General features: G+C 49.1%; 1 protein-coding gene across 1 annotated transcript; it reads right to left on the reverse strand.

Moving 5' to 3' along the window:
- Positions 1-12,346: 12,346 nt before the first annotated feature.
- On the reverse strand, positions 12,347-15,688 carry LOC141470043 (trypsin I-P1-like). The gene is made up of 5 exons (XM_074155965.1): positions 15,649-15,688; positions 15,012-15,180; positions 14,127-14,380; positions 13,232-13,368; positions 12,347-12,496 (listed from the first exon to the last, which is right to left on the reverse strand). The coding sequence occupies exons 1-5, from the start codon at positions 15,686-15,688 to the stop codon at positions 12,347-12,349; spliced, it is 750 nt and encodes a 249-aa protein (XP_074012066.1).
- Between the last annotated feature and the right edge of the window lie 1,651 nt (positions 15,689-17,339).

Genomic DNA, 17,339 nt, shown 5'->3' on the forward strand with positions numbered 1-17,339 from the left:
AGCCTAGGTAATGTTTTATCATTTTTTCCTCCTCCTCAGCGCCTTTTTCCTTTTTCCTCCTTTTTCTTCCAGTGTTGGCTCTGGAACAGTCCCCAGACACAGTCATACGCCAAGGCCAGTCAGTCAATCTGAGCTGCTCCAAGAAGAAATCCACCAGTACAGCTGTATTCTGGTACAAGCTGCCTTTGGGGAAGGACTCCAGGCTGATCCTTGCGGTTTCTGCATTTGAAGGTGGTAAAGCAGATGTGGAGGTGGATTTCCGAAGCCATTTGAAGAGCAGTGGGATACAAGGAGATGGGATGACCCTCTCAATAGAGCATGCCTTTCTCAATGACTCTGGCACGTATTTCTGTGCTGAGAGTGAAACACAGTGGCGAGGCTGCTGAGGGAGCTGAGCACAAACCTGCTCCTGCCTGACAGAAGGGACCTGCTTTCCTCCTTGTCAGTGCTGCACAGGGCAGCATGATCCCTTTCCTCTTATTTCCTCCTCTGCTTCCTAACTTTCACCTTCATCCTCTTCTCAAACTCTGTGAGTTTGTTTGTCCTGCTTTCTCTCCCTGCCCCTCCACTCCTTGCCTCCGTCTTCCTTTAACTATCTTTTAGATTAAATTAACTTCCCTCTCACAATACTTCCCCTCTCTGCCTCCCTTTTTCTCCCCATCTTCTTCATGTCTCTCTTCAATCTGCACTCTGCAGACCTCCTCTCATTTATCTTCTGGCAACGCTGCTCGTCATTCTCACTGACAAAGAGCAAGGGTCTCTGCATGAGAAGTTCTTGGTGCACCTCGAGGTAAAAGCAAGGCCAGGCACGTGGTGTAAGAGCCGGTACCGAGTGGGAGCTGCCCACGTCTTGCTCCGTTACAACGACCTCTCTGAGGTTATCCTGTGGCCAGGGAGAATGTGCAGCACAACACAGCAGGGCCATGTGCCTTCTTGGGTTAACTGTTTTGTGGATCACTGAGTCTTCCATGTACAGAGGTCTCTTGATCAGGATCACTACGCTCCACCCCTTGATCCACATACTCTTTACCTTTTTCAATGATATTATTGAAATTAGAGTTTATGTTAACAAGCTGTGCAGCTAACAGAAGGTTTCCTGACTTCATAACACCACCGGTGCGCTTACGGGCCATCTTGGGTCACTCCAGCAGGCTCCCACACTGCCGCTTCTTTTGCTGATGTACAGGCTTCTCAAGTCACACTTGTCTGAGTGTGCCTCAAGCAGAGCTGCCAGAAGCCCTTGCCCTGGAGGCAGAAGCAGGCTGAGATACCCAAGGGTCCCCAGCTAGGTCCCGGGGAGAAATCATCTCTGGAGGAACTTGGGCTGCTGCTTGTCAGTAAGGAAAGTGGAGAGAGAGGCCACTCTAGCCACAGTCCTCAGCACCTCTTCTCCCTCATGCCTCCCTCTTTGCGCAACACTCAAGACTTTCTTCCTTCTTCCCTGTGCCAGTGCATTGAATGTCCCTGGGCTCTTCATAGACATTTACCTTCCTCTCCTACCCCTCTCACCAGCTCTGCTGCGCCAGGGCTGGAGGGAACCCTGCACACACACTGATCACTGCACCAGCCTGGAGCATTTCCAATAAGCAAACATGAGGGTGACCTGCCTGACTGGAGTGGGCAAAGGCATGTCCAGGAAGCTGAGCATGTCCTGTACCTGCAGTGCCTCTGTGGAGGAAAGAAGGCTGGAAAAAGCAAACAGGAAAGGGGGGCCCTTTCCTCCATCTCTAGCTGAAGGAGAAAAGGGAAAATGCAAGGGGAAATATAAGAGAGTCTCTGTGTCCCTCATACCGCAGTTCCCCAGCTTTCAAGGACTTCAGAAGGAGAAGGGAACTCTCAGCATTTCTCTGCCTTGCACACGCTCAGACTCCCATGCAACCTCAGCACAGTTCTCTCCACACAACCCCCTTCTCCCCTCCCCATCACACACACACCGCTCCACCCATCTCTGCAGGGTTTAACGTTTCCTGTGGTTGTGTATGTCCTTCCCCAGTGTCCCCAGCCAGCCAATCCTTTCTCACTTTTCATGTCCTGCCCAAGCCCAGCATGTCTAGTAGGTCTCATCCTCACTCAGGGCTTCCTCTTCACAGATCTCTGGGAAGCTGCAAAAGGCAAGTCCTGGAAAGGACAGGGTCTGTTCCATCATGGTTCCCTCCTGCTTCTTGGTGGCCATGCTGGCCCCTATGGGTAAGTGAACTGAACTCACCCCTCAGCACCTACATGGATTCCAGTGCTGTTGTCCCAGCGGCATACCCAGTTGCTGGCAGTGCTCCATTCCCCAAAGCTTCCTGTGCTGAGGATGGGCAATGAATGACATGGGCCAGAATCCATGAATCTCCTGCAAGGGATGTCTATTTTTTCTTCTGTGTTTAGTCCCAACATGGTTTATTTTTTGGACACAAATTGCCCTGGACTGTTTCTTGCCTATTGGAGAGAGATTTGAAACTCACCTGCTGATCTGAAGAGTTCTCCCATCCCTTCCACTGCTCCCAAGGCTGTTCCGTTCCTTCTCACCCTCTTCTTACCAACCCATGGGATCTAGGTTACTTTTTTCCATTTTTTCATCTTCCTCACCACTCCTCCTTTTGTCTTCCAGCATTGGCTCTGGAACAGTCCCCAGACACAGTCATACACCAAGGTCAGTCCGTCAATCTGAGCTGCTCCAAGAAGAAATCTGCTGGCACAGGTCTATTCTGGTACAAGCTGCCTTTGGGGAAGGACTCCAGGCTGGTCCTCGCGGTTTCTGCATTTCCAGGTGGTAAAGCAGATGTGGAGGAGGATTTCCGAAGCCATTTGAAGAGCAGTGGGATACAAGGAGATGGGATGACCCTCTCAATAGAGCATGCCTTTCTCAATGACTCTGGCACGTATTTCTGTGCTGAGAGTGAAACACAGTGGCGAGGCTGCTGAGGGAGCTGAGCACAAACCTGCTCATGCCTGACAGAAGGGACCTGCTTTCCTCCTTGTCAGTGCTGCACAGGGCAGCATGATCCCTTAACTCTCATTACCTCATCTGCTTCCTAGCCTTCCTTTCATCCTCAGACTCTGAGTTTGTTTGTCCTGCTTTCTCTCCTTGCCACCCCACTCCTTGCCTCCATCTTCCTTTAACTCTCTTTTACATTAGAGTCACTTCCCTCTAATGCTTCTTCCCCTCTCTGCCTCCCTTTCTCTCCCCACCTTCTTCTTCCTTTCTCTCTTCAATCTGCACTCTGCAGACCTCCTCTCATTTATCTTCTGGAAACACTGCTTGTCATTCTCACTGACAAAGAGAAAGGGTCTCTGCATGAGAAGTTCTTGGTGCACCTCGAGGTAAAGGCAAGGCCAGGCACGTGATGTAAGAGCCGGTACCGAGTGGGAGCTGCCCACGTCCTGCTCCGTTACAATGACCTGTCTGAGGTTATCCTGTGGCCACGGGGAATGTGCAGCACAACACAGCAGGGCCATGTGCCTTCTTGGGTTAACTGTTTTGTGGATTACTAACTCCTCCATTTACAGTGGCCTCTTGATTACTACACTAGTAGCATCCACTACACTACTAGGATCACTACGCTCCACCCCTTGATCCACATACTCTTTACCTTTCCCAATGATATTATTGAAATTAGAGTTTATGTTAACAAGCTGTGCAGCTAACAGAAGGTTTCCTGTCCGCATAACACACACCAGTGCACTCAGGGGCCATCTTGGGTCACTCCAGCAGGCTCCCACACTGCAGCTTCTCGTGCTGACCTACGGGCTTCTCAAGCCCTGAGCACAGGGACCAAAAGGGCAGGCCTGCCCTCTTGGACATCACTGACTCCTTGCATACCATGAGTCCAGCAGGGCTCCCAATGTGCTGCCCTGCCACCTGCACACCCCAGGGAACACCATGGGGAATGGAGACCCTTCCCATGGACACATCAAGCACAGCCTCCTCTCAGCCGGAGTGCTGGGGGTGTTGTGGGCTGTGGGGTTTCTTCCTGTTGCCTGCACAATTTAGCTCACCCTCTTCGTTCTTTTCTCCTTCTCCTTTTGAGGAATCTGAGGTTGTTCCTCAAGCTCCTGTGGGCAGTTTGTAGCAATGAATGCAGGGGGATACCCCTGCAACAGAGGGTGTAGGAGACACAGGTGTTGCTGCACCCTTCTAAAAGGACAGAGGAGTCTATCTTCATTGCAAAGCCCATGACAGCCTTGAGCAGCCAGATCGCTTGCACTTTTGTATGGCTTGGCCTTCCACTGCTGTGCATTGCTGGTCCCACAGCATGGCACAGCCGTGCAGAAGCTCTGCCAGGCCTGTGACACACAGAGAGTGTGTCCGTGTGGACAAACTGCGAGCCTCCCTTCCTGCCAGCAGGGATTTCCCACAGCCTTGGCTTGGTGAACAAGGCTGTGCCCCACATGGAGAAGAAGACAGGATTTTCTCCAGCTCTGTCCATCCTCACTCCCACACACACACACAGACACATGTCACTCAGTCAGTCAGTGGAGCAGGGTCCAAGCACCTCCTGCCTGCGTGCAGGTGCCATTCCCCGCTGTTCCCAGCCAACTGCCTTCTCACATTGCGGGCTCCCTCTCACTGCCGTGCCCTGCCCACCCACAGAGAGACGTGTCTCTTCCTCTCTCAACCTTTCCTCTTCACACATCTCGGTGCCTGTGCTGCCACAAGGGGCAGGTTGCTGGAAGGAGCTGGCCTTTCTCCATGCTTCTCCCCTGGTTCTTCCTCGTGGCCATCCTGGTCCCTGTGGGTAAGTGAGCTTCTCTTCCACTTGAACAGCGGCACTGGAGCCGCTGCTGCTGCCTCAGCTGCGTGCCCAGTTGTTGGCAGTGCCCCATTCCCCAGGGATTCTGCAGGAGGATGGGAAATGAACGAGGTGAGCTTTTGCTCAACCTCCTAACTCCGAAAACTCTACAGAGTTACAGATTTGGTTTTTTTATCCCATTTTAACACTTCAATGGAGAGCACTGAAGCCATTATGTGTCATAACAAAGTCGCCATTGTTTTGAAGATCATTTGTGTTTTTCATTTTCTTCTATGTGTCTCTCTCAGAGATACAGGAAGCTATTCCACCGAGTTTGCTGACATCCTTATGCCAGCCCATCCCATATCATACTTCAAGGATGTGTTTTTGTGTCCCCTTCCACACCTTTCCCTCCTCACATCTCTTCCCTTCTCTTTCCAGGCCAGGCCCTTCAGCAATCGCCAGACACAGTCGTCCGGGAGGGAGACTCTGTGATTCTGAACTGCTCCCAAAAGGGGAGTATATTCTCCTCCATGTACTGGTACAAGTTGCCCATGGGGAAGGATGCCACTCTGCAGCTGGTTGTATATTCAGTGGAAGGTGGCAGAGCAGATACTGAGAAGGAATTTGGAAACCGCTTCCAGAGTAATGGGACTAAGGGCAGCCGCTTATCTGTGGAGATAAACCATGCCCTACTCAATGACTCAGGCACATATTTCTGTGCGGAAGGAGACCCACAGTGACTCAAAGGCTGGAACAGCCAAGCACAAACCTTTCCATGTCAAGAGGGATCTCCCCCCAGCACACACATGCCCTGTATTTGACAATACGGCATGTTCTCCTCTTGCCCTCCATCTCTGTCTACTTAAGGAAAGTGGTGGTCATCATCTGTCTGTCTTCTGCCTTCTGCCTTCTGCCTGGTCTCTAATTTCTTCCCTATTCTTTCCCTCCTCTGAATCACCTTTTGACACTCCTTTCTTCTTGCACTCACTGCCTTGCTTCATTTCTCTGCCATACGTAGACTGCCTCTCGCTCTCCTCCTCCTCCTCTCTGTGCCCTTCCCCTGTCTTCTCTGTCCTCTCTTCCACCTGTACCCCTTCGATTTTCTGCATCCTCTTCCATTTCTTCTCCTTTTTGGCCTATGTTGGTCAGTAGCCTATGTTGTCCTCTTGTGGGGATTCAGTGCTCTCCTGGGATTGCTCAGACTGTGGTTTCCTACAGTATAGGTGCCTCGCTGGAAACCCAGGCTCAGCTCGCTAGTGTGCAGGAGTGGCTCCGATGGTTTCCGCAGAGAAGAAGAGCTCATAATCCACATTGGGACTGATAGCATAATCTCCCTGGGAAGTAACCCCATAATTCTTTTTCGATTAATGCTATGATGCCAATGAAAAGAACTCTGTAATGCCATTGAGGAGTAAGACCATAACTCTCATGCTTCCCTAGGGCATGGAGGATATTGACCTTTCCTTAGACCTACTCTCTGAATTACATAAACCAGATTACACAGAGCCAATCCCCAGGGATACAAGGAGCCAGGAGCTGACTGTTCCTAGGACCATCAAGAGCACCAGACATTTGGAAGTGGATGTGATTCATGTGAGGGCAAGAAATTCTCCTGTTTAAGTCTCCTGCTCTCACACTGCTCTGCCCACTCCCAGTGTCATGCATCTCTTCCTTCCATAGCATTTTCTTCTGCACGTGTCTTTGTGCCTGTGCTGTCTATGCTGCCACCTCGGGCAGATTTCCATCAATGACTGTTCCTTTCTTTTCTGATTTCGTACCCATTTGAAATTATCTGTCAGCTATTTCTACTGGTCGGTCATTCCTAGACAGATGAGAAACTTACCCATAGCTTTTAAAACAATCCCATCCCATCCCATCCTTTACCTCTTGCTAGAGATTTTGGGTTTTTTTCATCTCCTTCCTCCTCAAATCATTTCACCTTCTCCCTTGCCTCCCACTACTTTTTTTTTTTTTTCTACTTCTTTCTCTCCTGGTAGGGTAGGCTTTTCAACAGTCTCCAGATACAGTCATCAAAGAGGGAGGAGCTGTAACACTCAGCTGTTTCCAGATGGGACATGCCATGCCCACATGCCCCTACATGCCATGGTATAAGCAGGCTCAGAGAAAGGACACCGTACTGCATCTGCAACCATACTGCAGTGTTTTGAGTGGAAGGAGAAAAGGCAGAGTTTGAGGACGACTTTTAGAATCCGTTCAAGAGCTGTGGGAGTGTGGGCTAATGCTTGTCCTTTTCAATAAATTTTGCCTCAGTGAATGATTCTGGCACATATTACTGTGCTAAGATGCACCTTGATTCTGCTGCTGAGGCAGCTGAGCACAAAGCTCTGTCCAGAAATTGATCTGGTTGCTGGGGAGCCTTTTTTCTTTGATCTTAAGATGTTTTGTTCCCTTCTTCTGCATAAGGTGAGAGTACCAGCAGGATCCAGCCCATGTCCATTTCTTTTCTTTCCCTGTCACCAAGTAGAGCCTTAGGCACAGGGTCAGATATTCCCTATGACGAGGGAAAGTGCTGCCAGCAGGGCTGGGCATGGGGAAGAGACCTCTGTCGTTTGTTGCCTGGGTTCCTTTCACTCTTACCACTCTCCCAGCTGTGCATCCTTGTGCTCATGAATTCCCCACTAGCCTGTGCTGAGTTTGCCCCATTCCAGAGAGGCCATGTGGCTATCCTTCTGGGCAGAAACACGAGGGCACCGTGGAGAGGATGCCAGTGCCTTGAATCTCTTGAGCTTGTGATCAGAGAAGTAGCGAGGTGTCACTGGTAGAGCACAAGGCAATGAAATTGCACTGTACAACTGCTTTCAAGACCCCTGTGGTCTCAATGGTTCATTCCAGCTGCAGCTGTGCCTCCCCCATCTCTGGAAGACAAGCTCAGTCCTGCCTGAAATGGAACCCCCCTTGGACAGATTGATTCACAGGGCAGAGCAGGCAGTGACACAGGTGGTCTCAGCAACTGAGCAGTCCTTGAATTTCCCAGAAAAAATGTGCTCCAGAGGCAGAGCTGCCAGAAGCCCTTGCTCCAGAGGCAGCACCAGGCTGAAACACCCAAGAGTCCCCAGATAGGTCACAGGTCCCAGGGAGAAATCATCTCTGGAGGAGCTTGGGCTACTGCCTGTCAGTAAGGAAAGCAGAGAGAGAGGACACCCTAGACCCAGTCCTCAGCATCTCTTCTCCCTCATGTCTCCCCCTTTGGGCCAATTCAAGACTTTCTTCTGTCTTCCCTGTGCAAGCGCATTGACTGTCCCTGGGCTCTTCACAGACATTCACCTTCCTCTCCTACCCCTCTCACTGGCTCTGCTGGGCCAGGGCTGGAGGGAGGCCTGCACATGCACACACATATTCATGTACACATATACACATGTGTGCATGACACACACAGAGTGACCCCTCATATACCTATAAAAACAAACCAACCAGCCATGGCTGGAGGAAAGAGGGAAAATGCAAGGGGAAATATAAGGGGCCTATGTGTGTACTTCATACCACAGTTCTCCTGCTCTCAAGGACTTCAGAGGAGAAGGGGAACTCTCAGCATGTCCCTACCTTGCACAGACTCCCATGCAACCTCGGCACAGTTCTCTCCACACAACCTCCTTCTTCCCTCCCCATGCACACACACACACACCCATCTCTGTAGGGTTTAAAGGTTCCTGCGGTTGTGTGTGTCCTTCCCCAGTGTCCCCAGCCAGCCAATCCTTTCTCACTTTTCATGTCCTGCCCCACCCCAGCATCTCTAGTAGGTCTCATCCTCACTCAGGGCTTCCTCTTCACAGATCTCTGGGCAGCTGCAAAAGGCAGGTCCCAGGAAGGACAGGGTCTGTTCCCCCATGGTTCCCTCCTGCTTCTTGGTGGCCATGCTGGCCCCTATGGGTAAGTGAACTTAACTCACCCCTCAGCACCTACATGGATTCCACTGCTGTTGTCCCAGCAGCATACCCAGTTGCCGGCAGTGCTCCATTCCCCAAATGTTCCTATGCTGTGGATGGGCAACGGATGAAGTGGGCCAGAATCCATGAATCTCCTGCAAGGGCTATTTTTTTTTCTGTGTGAAGCCCCCAAAAAGGGCCATTTTTAGGACACAAACTGGCCTGGACTGTTTCTTGCCTATTGGAGAGAGATTGGAAACTCACCTGCTGATCTGAAGAGCTCTCCCATCCCTTTCCCTGCTCCCTAGGCTGTCCCGTTCCTTCTCACCCTCTTCTCTAGCAACCTACAGAGCCTAGAAATGTTTTTCCATTTTTTCCTCCTCCTCAATGTTCCTCCTTTTGCTTTCCAGCATTGGCTCTGGATCAGTCCCCAGACACAGTCATACGCCAAGGCCAGTCCGTCAATTTAAGCTGTTCCAAGAAGAAGGCCGACAGTACATTTGTGGTCTGGTACAAGCTGCCTTTGGGGAAGGACTCCAGGCTGATCCTCGTGGTTTCTGCATTTGAAGGTGGTAAAGCAGATGCGGAGGTGGATTTCCGAAGCCATTTGAAGAGCAGTGGGATACAAGGAGACGGGATGACCCTCTCAATAGAGCATGCCTTTCTCAATGACTCTGGCACGTATTTCTGTGCTGAGAGTGAAACACAGTGGCGAGGCTGCTGAGGGAGCTGAGCACAAACCTGCTCATGCCTGACAGAAGGGACCTGCTTTCCTCCTTGTCAGTGCTGCACAGGGCAGCATGATCCCTTTCCTCTCATTTCCTCATCTGCTTCTTAGCTTTCACCTTCATCCTCTTCTCAGACTCCCTAAGTTTGTTTGTCCTGCTGTCTCTCCTTGCCACCCCACTCCTCCTTGCCTCCCTCTTTGTTTATATTATGTTCACTTCCTCTAACACTTCCTGCCTCTGCTTCCCTTTCTCTCCCCACCTTCTTCTTCCTGTCTCTCTTCAATCTGCACTCTGCAGATCCCCCTCTCATTTATCTTTTAGTAACCCTGCTCGTCATTCTGACAAAGAGCAAGGGTCTTTGCATGAGAAGTTCTTGGTGCACCTCGAGGTAAAGGCAAAGCCAGGCACATGGTGTAAGAGCCAGTACCGAGTGGGAGCTGCCCATGTCCTGCTGCCTTACAACGACCAGTCTGAGGTTATCCTGTGGCCAGGGAGAATGTGCAGCACAGCAGGGTCCTGTGCCTTCTTGATTTAATTGTTTTGTGGATCATGAACTCTTCAATGTACAGAGGTCTCTTTATCAGGATCACTATGCTCCATCCCTTGATCTACATACAGTTTATCTTTCTCAATGATATTATAGAAATTACAGATTACATTAACAAGCTGTGCCACTAACAGAAGGTTTCCCAGTGGGTTAGAGTGTTACCTCTATCATAACACACACCGGTGAGCAGCACGGGCCAGCTTGGATCACTCCAGCAGGCTCCCACACTGCAGCTTCTCGTGCTGACCTACGGACTTCTCAAGCCGTTAGCACAAGGACCAAAAGGGCAGGCCTGCCTTCTTGGACATCACTGACTCCTTGCATACCATGAGTCCAGCAGGGCTCCCAATGCACTGCCCTGCCACCTGCACACCCCAGGGAACACCGCGGGGAATGGAGACTCTTCCCATGGACGCATCAAGCACAGCCTCCTCTCAATCAGGGTGCTGGGGGTGTTGTGGGCTGTGGGGTTTTTTCCTGTTGCCTGCACAATTTAACCCACCCTCTCGGTTCTTCTCTCCCTTTCCTTTTGAGGAATCTAGGGGCATTCCTGAAACTCCTGTAGGCAGTTTGTGGCAATGAATGTAGTGGGATACACCTGCAACAGAGGGTGTGGGAGCTGCAGGCGTTCTTCCAGCTCTGTCTACTTAAGGAAAGTGGTGGTTGTCATCTGTCTGTCTTTTGCTTTCTTCCTAGTCTCTAATTTTTTCTCTATTCTTTCCCATAACTGAATCAGCTTTAGACTCTACTTTCTTCTAACACTCACTTCCTTGCCTCATTTCTCTGTCATTCATAGACTGCCTCTCACTTTCCTCCTCCACAAGAGGGTTCCGTGGAGAGGATGGCAGTGGTTGAATCTCTTCAGCTTGTGAGCAGAGTAGTAGCGAGGTGTCACTGGTAGAGCACAAGTCAATGAAATTGCACTGGACAGCTGCTTTAAAGACCATTGTGGTCTCACCGGCTGCATCCCAGCTGCAGACCCTTCAGTCCCCCCCACCTCCGGAGGACAAGCTCAGTCTGACCTGAAATGGAACCACCCTTGGGCACGTTAATTCACAGGGCAGAGCAGGCAATGACACAAATTGTCTCAGCTGCTGAGGACTACTTGAATTGTCCAGACAAAGTGTGTTCCTGAAGCAGAGCTGCTAGAAGCCCTTGCCCCGGAGGCAGCACCAGGCTGAGATACCTTAGGCTCCCCAGCTATGTCCCAGGTCCAGGGAGAAATCACCTCTGGTGGATCTTTTTCCTCTCCTTTCCTGCAACATACAAGCAAAAATATCAACCACTCTCCACTCACAGACGTTTGTGAGGGATACAGGCTCAGGGTCTTTCAACTGCTCCCGAGTAAGAACTCTGGTGAAAACAGGATGATGAGAAGGATGCCAGGCTAATCTCAGGACATTTTCTGGAAAAGTGTCGATGCTGAGAAGGAATTCAGCAAGTGCCTGCAGAGCAATGAGACACAAAGCCATGGTGTGATCCTGTTTGTAGATTGTGCCTGTCTCAGTGACTCAGGCACCTATTAATCTTCCAGGAGGTATCTCAGTGACAAAGCATCTGAGAGGGCTGGGCACAAACCTGTCTGTAGGCAAATGGAACTTGTTCCTTCATGCCTTGCTCTTCTCTTTTCTCTCCATTTCCTCCAGTGTTGGATTTATTTTAAATTTCTCCCCATTTCACCTGATCTCTGTTTTTTCTGTCCTTTTATTTTGCTGAAACTATTTCCCTTTTCTTTTTTAGGAGGCAGCTACAGAGCCTATTGGCAACTTGGCAGCTTTTTCATGGACTTTCAATTCCAGTGCCAGCTGGGGTTAAGGAGAGTTAAAACCAGAACCCAGGAACATCTCTGTCCTTTTGGCTCTTGCAGGAAAACTAGACAAGACCAGCATGGCCAGTTAACTGAGCAAAAAGGTATAGAGAGCAGCCCCAGTGGCACTAGTGCATGAAGAGAACAAGCCCTAGCAAGAGGTTGCTTCATTCCCCAGGTAGAGCTTTCAGGGGGGTTCCACTAGGGAATGTTCAGTCATATGGTTGGGGGTGGGAGTGGGGGCCATGGGGAGCATTTGTGTTGCTGCCTGCTGTTTTCTATCTACAGTAGGAGTCTGCAGCCTGTTTGATTTCAGTGCACTCTGTTGGCTTTTCTAGGCAGTTTTGTAGCACCTGAGGGCATGCTGATAAACAGAAAAGATGTTCTGCTCCAGAAATGGCTGCCTGTAGCTGACTGAAAGGCTCCTGAAGATGAGTCTGCAAAATGTTCCAAGATCCTGCTAGTTGAGAGGCGCTACAAATATTAAATATTTTCCCCAGAATGAGATTCCCTGCCTCTGTCCTCCATACCATAGGCCTATGGAAGTACGCAGAGAAATGTTGCACAGAGAATGGGTGCCTGAAAGTCTTTATTTTTTGATCATTTTGGTATGTTCAGTCCCAAAACAGAGGAAAATGATGAGGAGAAGAAAACAGGTCTCAGTTGGCAGCTATAGTTTTTTCAATCCAGGAGACGTAATTGCAAACCTTGGTGTAAACTCCGGGATAGCCTTTCAGCGCACATCCAATACCCCAGGAAACAATACCCTGGAGCTCACCATTGCAGACCACTGGACCGCCGGAATCCCCCTGTGCACATAAAGGACACGGATATTGAGCAAATGGTATCAGCGTTAAGTGATGAGCCAGAGATCCCAGAAATCACCGACGTTCAAGGGAGCTCCATTGGGCTTTCTCTGCACAGAAGTTCTACAAAGGTCATTTCTGATTACCACCTGATGCTCCTGTGCCTCACTTTAGCTCCAAGGGCACCACAGCTAAGGATGAGTAAGCTGCCTGGCTTGGACGGATGCAGTCCTTGGCAGACACTTAGGACATGTATGTCTTAAACGTTATTCTTCCAAATATTTCCATGGAGCCAGGCACAAGTAAAACGCAGAGCAGTTGTCAGGTGTGTTCGTTTTCCAGATTACCTGGATCTTGGCATACTGGCTATCTAATTTTTGGTGAGTCCAAAATTAACACTTGTGTCCTAAGCTCTAAAGTCACCGTGGTTGGTATTGACTCTCTGGTGCTGCACTCCTTCCTTTTCAACAACCTAAGGCGCAGGAGGTGGCATAGTCTATGTGTGGAAGTTTAGGGCTGAGGTATTCGCCGTCTCACAAAAGGGACAATAACTGACTGAGTGGAAAAAGATCCAGCCTCACTCAACAAGCTACTTTCACCCCAACTCTCTGCTGTTCAAAAATACAGCGGTCAGATATGCCAGTGCAGTGAGAATAGCAGATTCTCCAATACGACGGCCTCTTCTACTAGCAAAAAGCAGGAGAGGAACATATGGGAAAGGAGAAGCAGATATTTTACCTGGCAGGAGTCTTTGCCTCCCTCCAGGAATCCTACACACATCATGTTCTTAGTAATTTTCCGAGGGTAGGCTTCTTCGCAGTCGGTTTGGGAGAGTACAGGGGCCTGCAGGCACTGCAAGGTGTCTGGATAGTAACCTAGAAGAAAACAGAGGGAGGTAGTTGATGACATCTCTGAGTTCATTTCAGAGCCCGGAGAAGATCTTTCTTAGCAGAAAAGCAATCACTGAACATCCTGTTTTAGCGGTCGACATTTTTCCTCTGAGCAGTCATCACAGCACAGATTCCTTTTCTTTAGATGGAACTGCAGCCACGATAATTTTTCTGATACCTAGAAAATCTTCAACCGGCAAGTGTGGGGCCAAGAGCTATTCTTGTAGCTCACATGCTGGAGGAAACCTGTGCCTCAGGAAAACCATGCTCTCCTCTGGGGCAGGTTTAGTTGTCGTCAGTGGATTAGACACCAGTCACCATCCACACCTCTGACCATCGGTGTAAGAGAACGGAGCTCTCTTGCAGTTATTTGAGATCCACCAGATTTTGATCTTGGTCTCAGAGAACTGACAGCTCTATGGACAGGAGTTAAATTGCTCGTGCTTGGCGCTGCACAGCTGATAGCACCAGGCCACAAAATTTACAACGGCGTGAACATGCTGGTGAACAGCACATGGATGACTTAAGTGAGTCCCTGTTTGACCCACAGAACAAGAGGAAAGACCTTCTAGCAGATTTCCTTTGGGGCAGTTAAATGGTTACTGTCCTACAGAGACTGATCAGCCGAAAAGGCCTGTCCCACAGCACCTCTCTGTGCTCTACCCTGTACTGTTTGGTGTTAACTGGAGGTCTTAGGGTGTCTCCCAGCCCTCATGATGCTGTACGTTCCCACAGATACTCACTGCCGCTGCTGAGGGTGTTGCCCCAGCCAGAGATGAGGCACGTGGTGCCTGTGGCCACGCAGCTGGTAGGCAGAGGAACTGTTTGGACAGCCCGGTTGAGCTGCGCTGCTGTGGAAAGCTTGATGAGCATAATGTCATTGTCCAGTGTATAGGAGCTGTAGCCAGAGTGGCGGATGACTTTAGCTGAATTAATTAACTGCTGTGTGGATTCTGTGAGTTCCAGGTTATGTTTCCCGAGCTGCACTTGGATGCGCCTGGAAAAGAGAAGGAAGGAATGCATACACTTTACTGCCACTGACAGGTTATGAAGAACCTCCCCGTCACCCTCTGCCCTCGCTTCAACATGGCTATCGTAGGAGCTGTTTTCATGCAGGTTCTCTTTATGGTCCTGCAATAAGTCCTTGGGGATCCTGGACTCAGGGTAAGACCCTGGGATCTTACCCACTCCCAGTGCAGGTGGTGAATTTCTGCAAGTTTCTTTGGCTGAGCTGGGACAAGTTGAATTCATAACCGTGCTTTATACAAACATTCTGGAAAGAGGCAAACTGCTGTCGCCCTGACCTCACTCCCCTTTCTGTTCTCCAGTTACTAAGTTGTAGCAATTTAATTTTAATCCAATTTATAAGAAATCACAGCCTGTAACTCGTTGCTAGGTTATGACATTGTCATTTGAGAAAGTGCTCTGCATTCACACTAATGTTGGCCAAAGTGGAAAAGCCCTCGTGATGCCTCAGCCCAGCTTCCTGCATGAGCCACCTATTCCTTGGTTGTCCCCTGTCAGAACAAAGTCACTTACAGATTTGGATCTCACAGCTCAGAATTCCTGCTAGAAGTGAACTGGAAGAAAGAAGTAGGTTAAGGAAGAATATAATTGTTTGCACTCACGACTTGTAGCAGTGAGCAGCCGACAGGACCCACTGGCTGTTGATGAGAGAACCTCCACAGAAATGATACCCGGAATTCAGGGACACCTGATAGGGGACAGAGTTCTCTGGACAGGTGTAGCCTCCCACGATCTTGTCATCATCATCATCAGCATTGATGGGGAAGGCAACTGGAAGATAAGAAGTGGCATATGTCAACATCTGGCGTAAGGAATCCCGTGCCCCTGTGGCTGACTGAAGCATCTCACTTGCAGGCTCTCCTTCTCTAAAAACTCACAATACCAGTGGTGAGCGAGTACTCGCTCATAGTCCAAAACTTTACAGCAGCTTCAGGACTTCCTGGGCCAGGGGGGTTATCTTTATACTTGATAGTCCTTAAGGCAGAGACAGTCTTTTTTTCAAGCCATGGGCTCATTTCAGTATTCCTAGCTCAAGAATCCCTATGAGGGCATTCATTCCCCATTTTGTGACACAAGCAATTGTGAGCAGACATAGTCAGAGGAAGTCGGAGTGCTCTGCCTTAAAATTGTTGCGAGGTGAAAGCGGACTTCCCTTTCCACAATAGACTACCCTCTAAATTTGCTCAGAGAAAGCGCTTCCTTAGAAATTACAAAATCAGAAGTAAAAAACATGCTCACCAGCCACCCCGACAAAGGCGAGAAACAGTATGAATTTCATGATCTTGCCACAGCCTCAAGACCAGACTGGTGGAGTGTCAGCGGGAGCTGCTAGAAATACATTTTCTGAAATGGCCTTATCTCTAGTCCAAGGTTTTCTGCAGACAAAAAGTACACAGTGGAAAATCTGAAGATCCAAATGTGGTCATTAACAGGCACTGGTAGAAAGCACAAAAAAATGTATCAGTTAATCATAAACCTTTCCTAAGATAGAGAGCTATTTTAAATTGTATCAGAGGGCAGCCTTCAATTTAAAAATACATTTTGGCTTTGGAAGATGTGAAGCTGTTTGTCTCATTCATATGCGCAGCACCTGTTGAGAGCAACCCTCAAACCCCTTTGGGATTCCTCTGTGCTGACAGTGTTATTCTCAAAAATGCATCTTTTTGCTGGAAGCTGAATATTGTAGGTAACGGACAGTAATTTTGAAACAAAACAAGACAAAAGAAACCCAAACCCTCTCAGTGTTAAGTTTGCTAATTTTATTTTAGCAAGTTCATTTTGGATGAGAGTGGATGAGTGGATGAGAAGTTCAAAATGAGCCGGCAATGTGCACTGGCAGCCCAGAAAGCCAACCGCATCCTGGGCTGCATCAAGAGAAGTGTGGCCAGCAGGTCGTGGGAGGTGATTCTACCCCTCTACTCTGTGCTCGTGAGACCCCACCTGGCATACTGTGTCCAGCTTTGGAGCCCTCAACACAGGAAGTACATGGACCTGTTGGAACGGGTCCAGCGGAGGGCCACAAAAATGATCAGAGGGATGGAGCAGCTCTGCTATGAAGACAGGCTGAGAGAGGTGGGGTTGTTCAGCCTGGAGAAGAGAAGGCTCCAGGGAGACCTCATAGCAGCCTTCCAATATCTGAAGGGAGCCTACAGGAGAGCCGGAGAGGGACTCTTTGTCAGGAAATGTAGTGACAGGACAAGGGGGGTAATGGTTTTAAATTGGAAGAGGGGAGATTTAGATTAGATATTAGGAAGAAATTCTTTACTGTGAGGGTGGTGAAGCACTGGAACAGGTTGCCCAGAGAAGCCGTGGATGCCTCATCCCTGGAAGTGTTCAAGACCAGGCTGGATGGGGCTTTGAGCAACCTGCTCTAGTGGAGGTGTCCCTGCCCATGGCAGGGGGGTTGGAACTCGATGATCTTTAAGGTCCCTTCCAACTCTAACCATTCTATGATTCTATGATTTACCTGAGTAATGTCTCTGTGTGTGTTTTTATCGTATAGAATACAGTGTTTTCCCAAACAAAATTATTAAAAAGTAATTTCAATGAGGACACAAAAACCTTTCTGTGCCCACCCCCCCTCCAAGTTAAATAGTTCAAATGTGGGAATTCTCACCACATCTCTTTGAAAGCATTTCTCTCACCTAATCCATATGATAATATTGGCCTAAGTACCAAACCACTTTTGTATTTAGCTTTGGAATGTTCTATAGATACAAATTTTTGCCACAGAAGAATGTCAGTATAACATTGATGTTTATGAATGTAATGTGTACAAACAAAAATACCGTGAATACAACGGTATCTTCTGAAATCCTTCTCTGAAAGAGTGATAATTTCTCTGATAATGCTGAATTTGCTAAAACTTAATGCATTTGGTGAATGATCTTTTTCCAAGCAGCTGCCGACTTCCTCATGCTGGCCCCTGA

Source organism: Numenius arquata, chromosome 1, assembly GCF_964106895.1.
Source record: "Numenius arquata chromosome 1, bNumArq3.hap1.1, whole genome shotgun sequence".
NCBI lineage: Eukaryota > Metazoa > Chordata > Aves > Charadriiformes > Scolopacidae > Numenius > Numenius arquata.

Bases quoted from the DNA above. Each gene is read 5' to 3' on its own strand.
- LOC141470043 (XM_074155965.1), bottom strand. From the start codon at position 15,688: ATGAAATTCATACTGTTTCTCGCCTTTGTCGGGGTGGCTG. The intron at 14,381-15,011 runs GTGAGTGCAAAC...TCTCTTTTCCAG, and splicing joins GCTGCTCACTGCTACAAGTC to GCGCATCCAAGTGCAGCTCG. The intron at 12,497-13,231 runs GTAAAATATCTG...TTATGTGCACAG, and splicing joins GAGGCAAAGACTCCTGCCAG to GGGGATTCCGGCGGTCCAGT.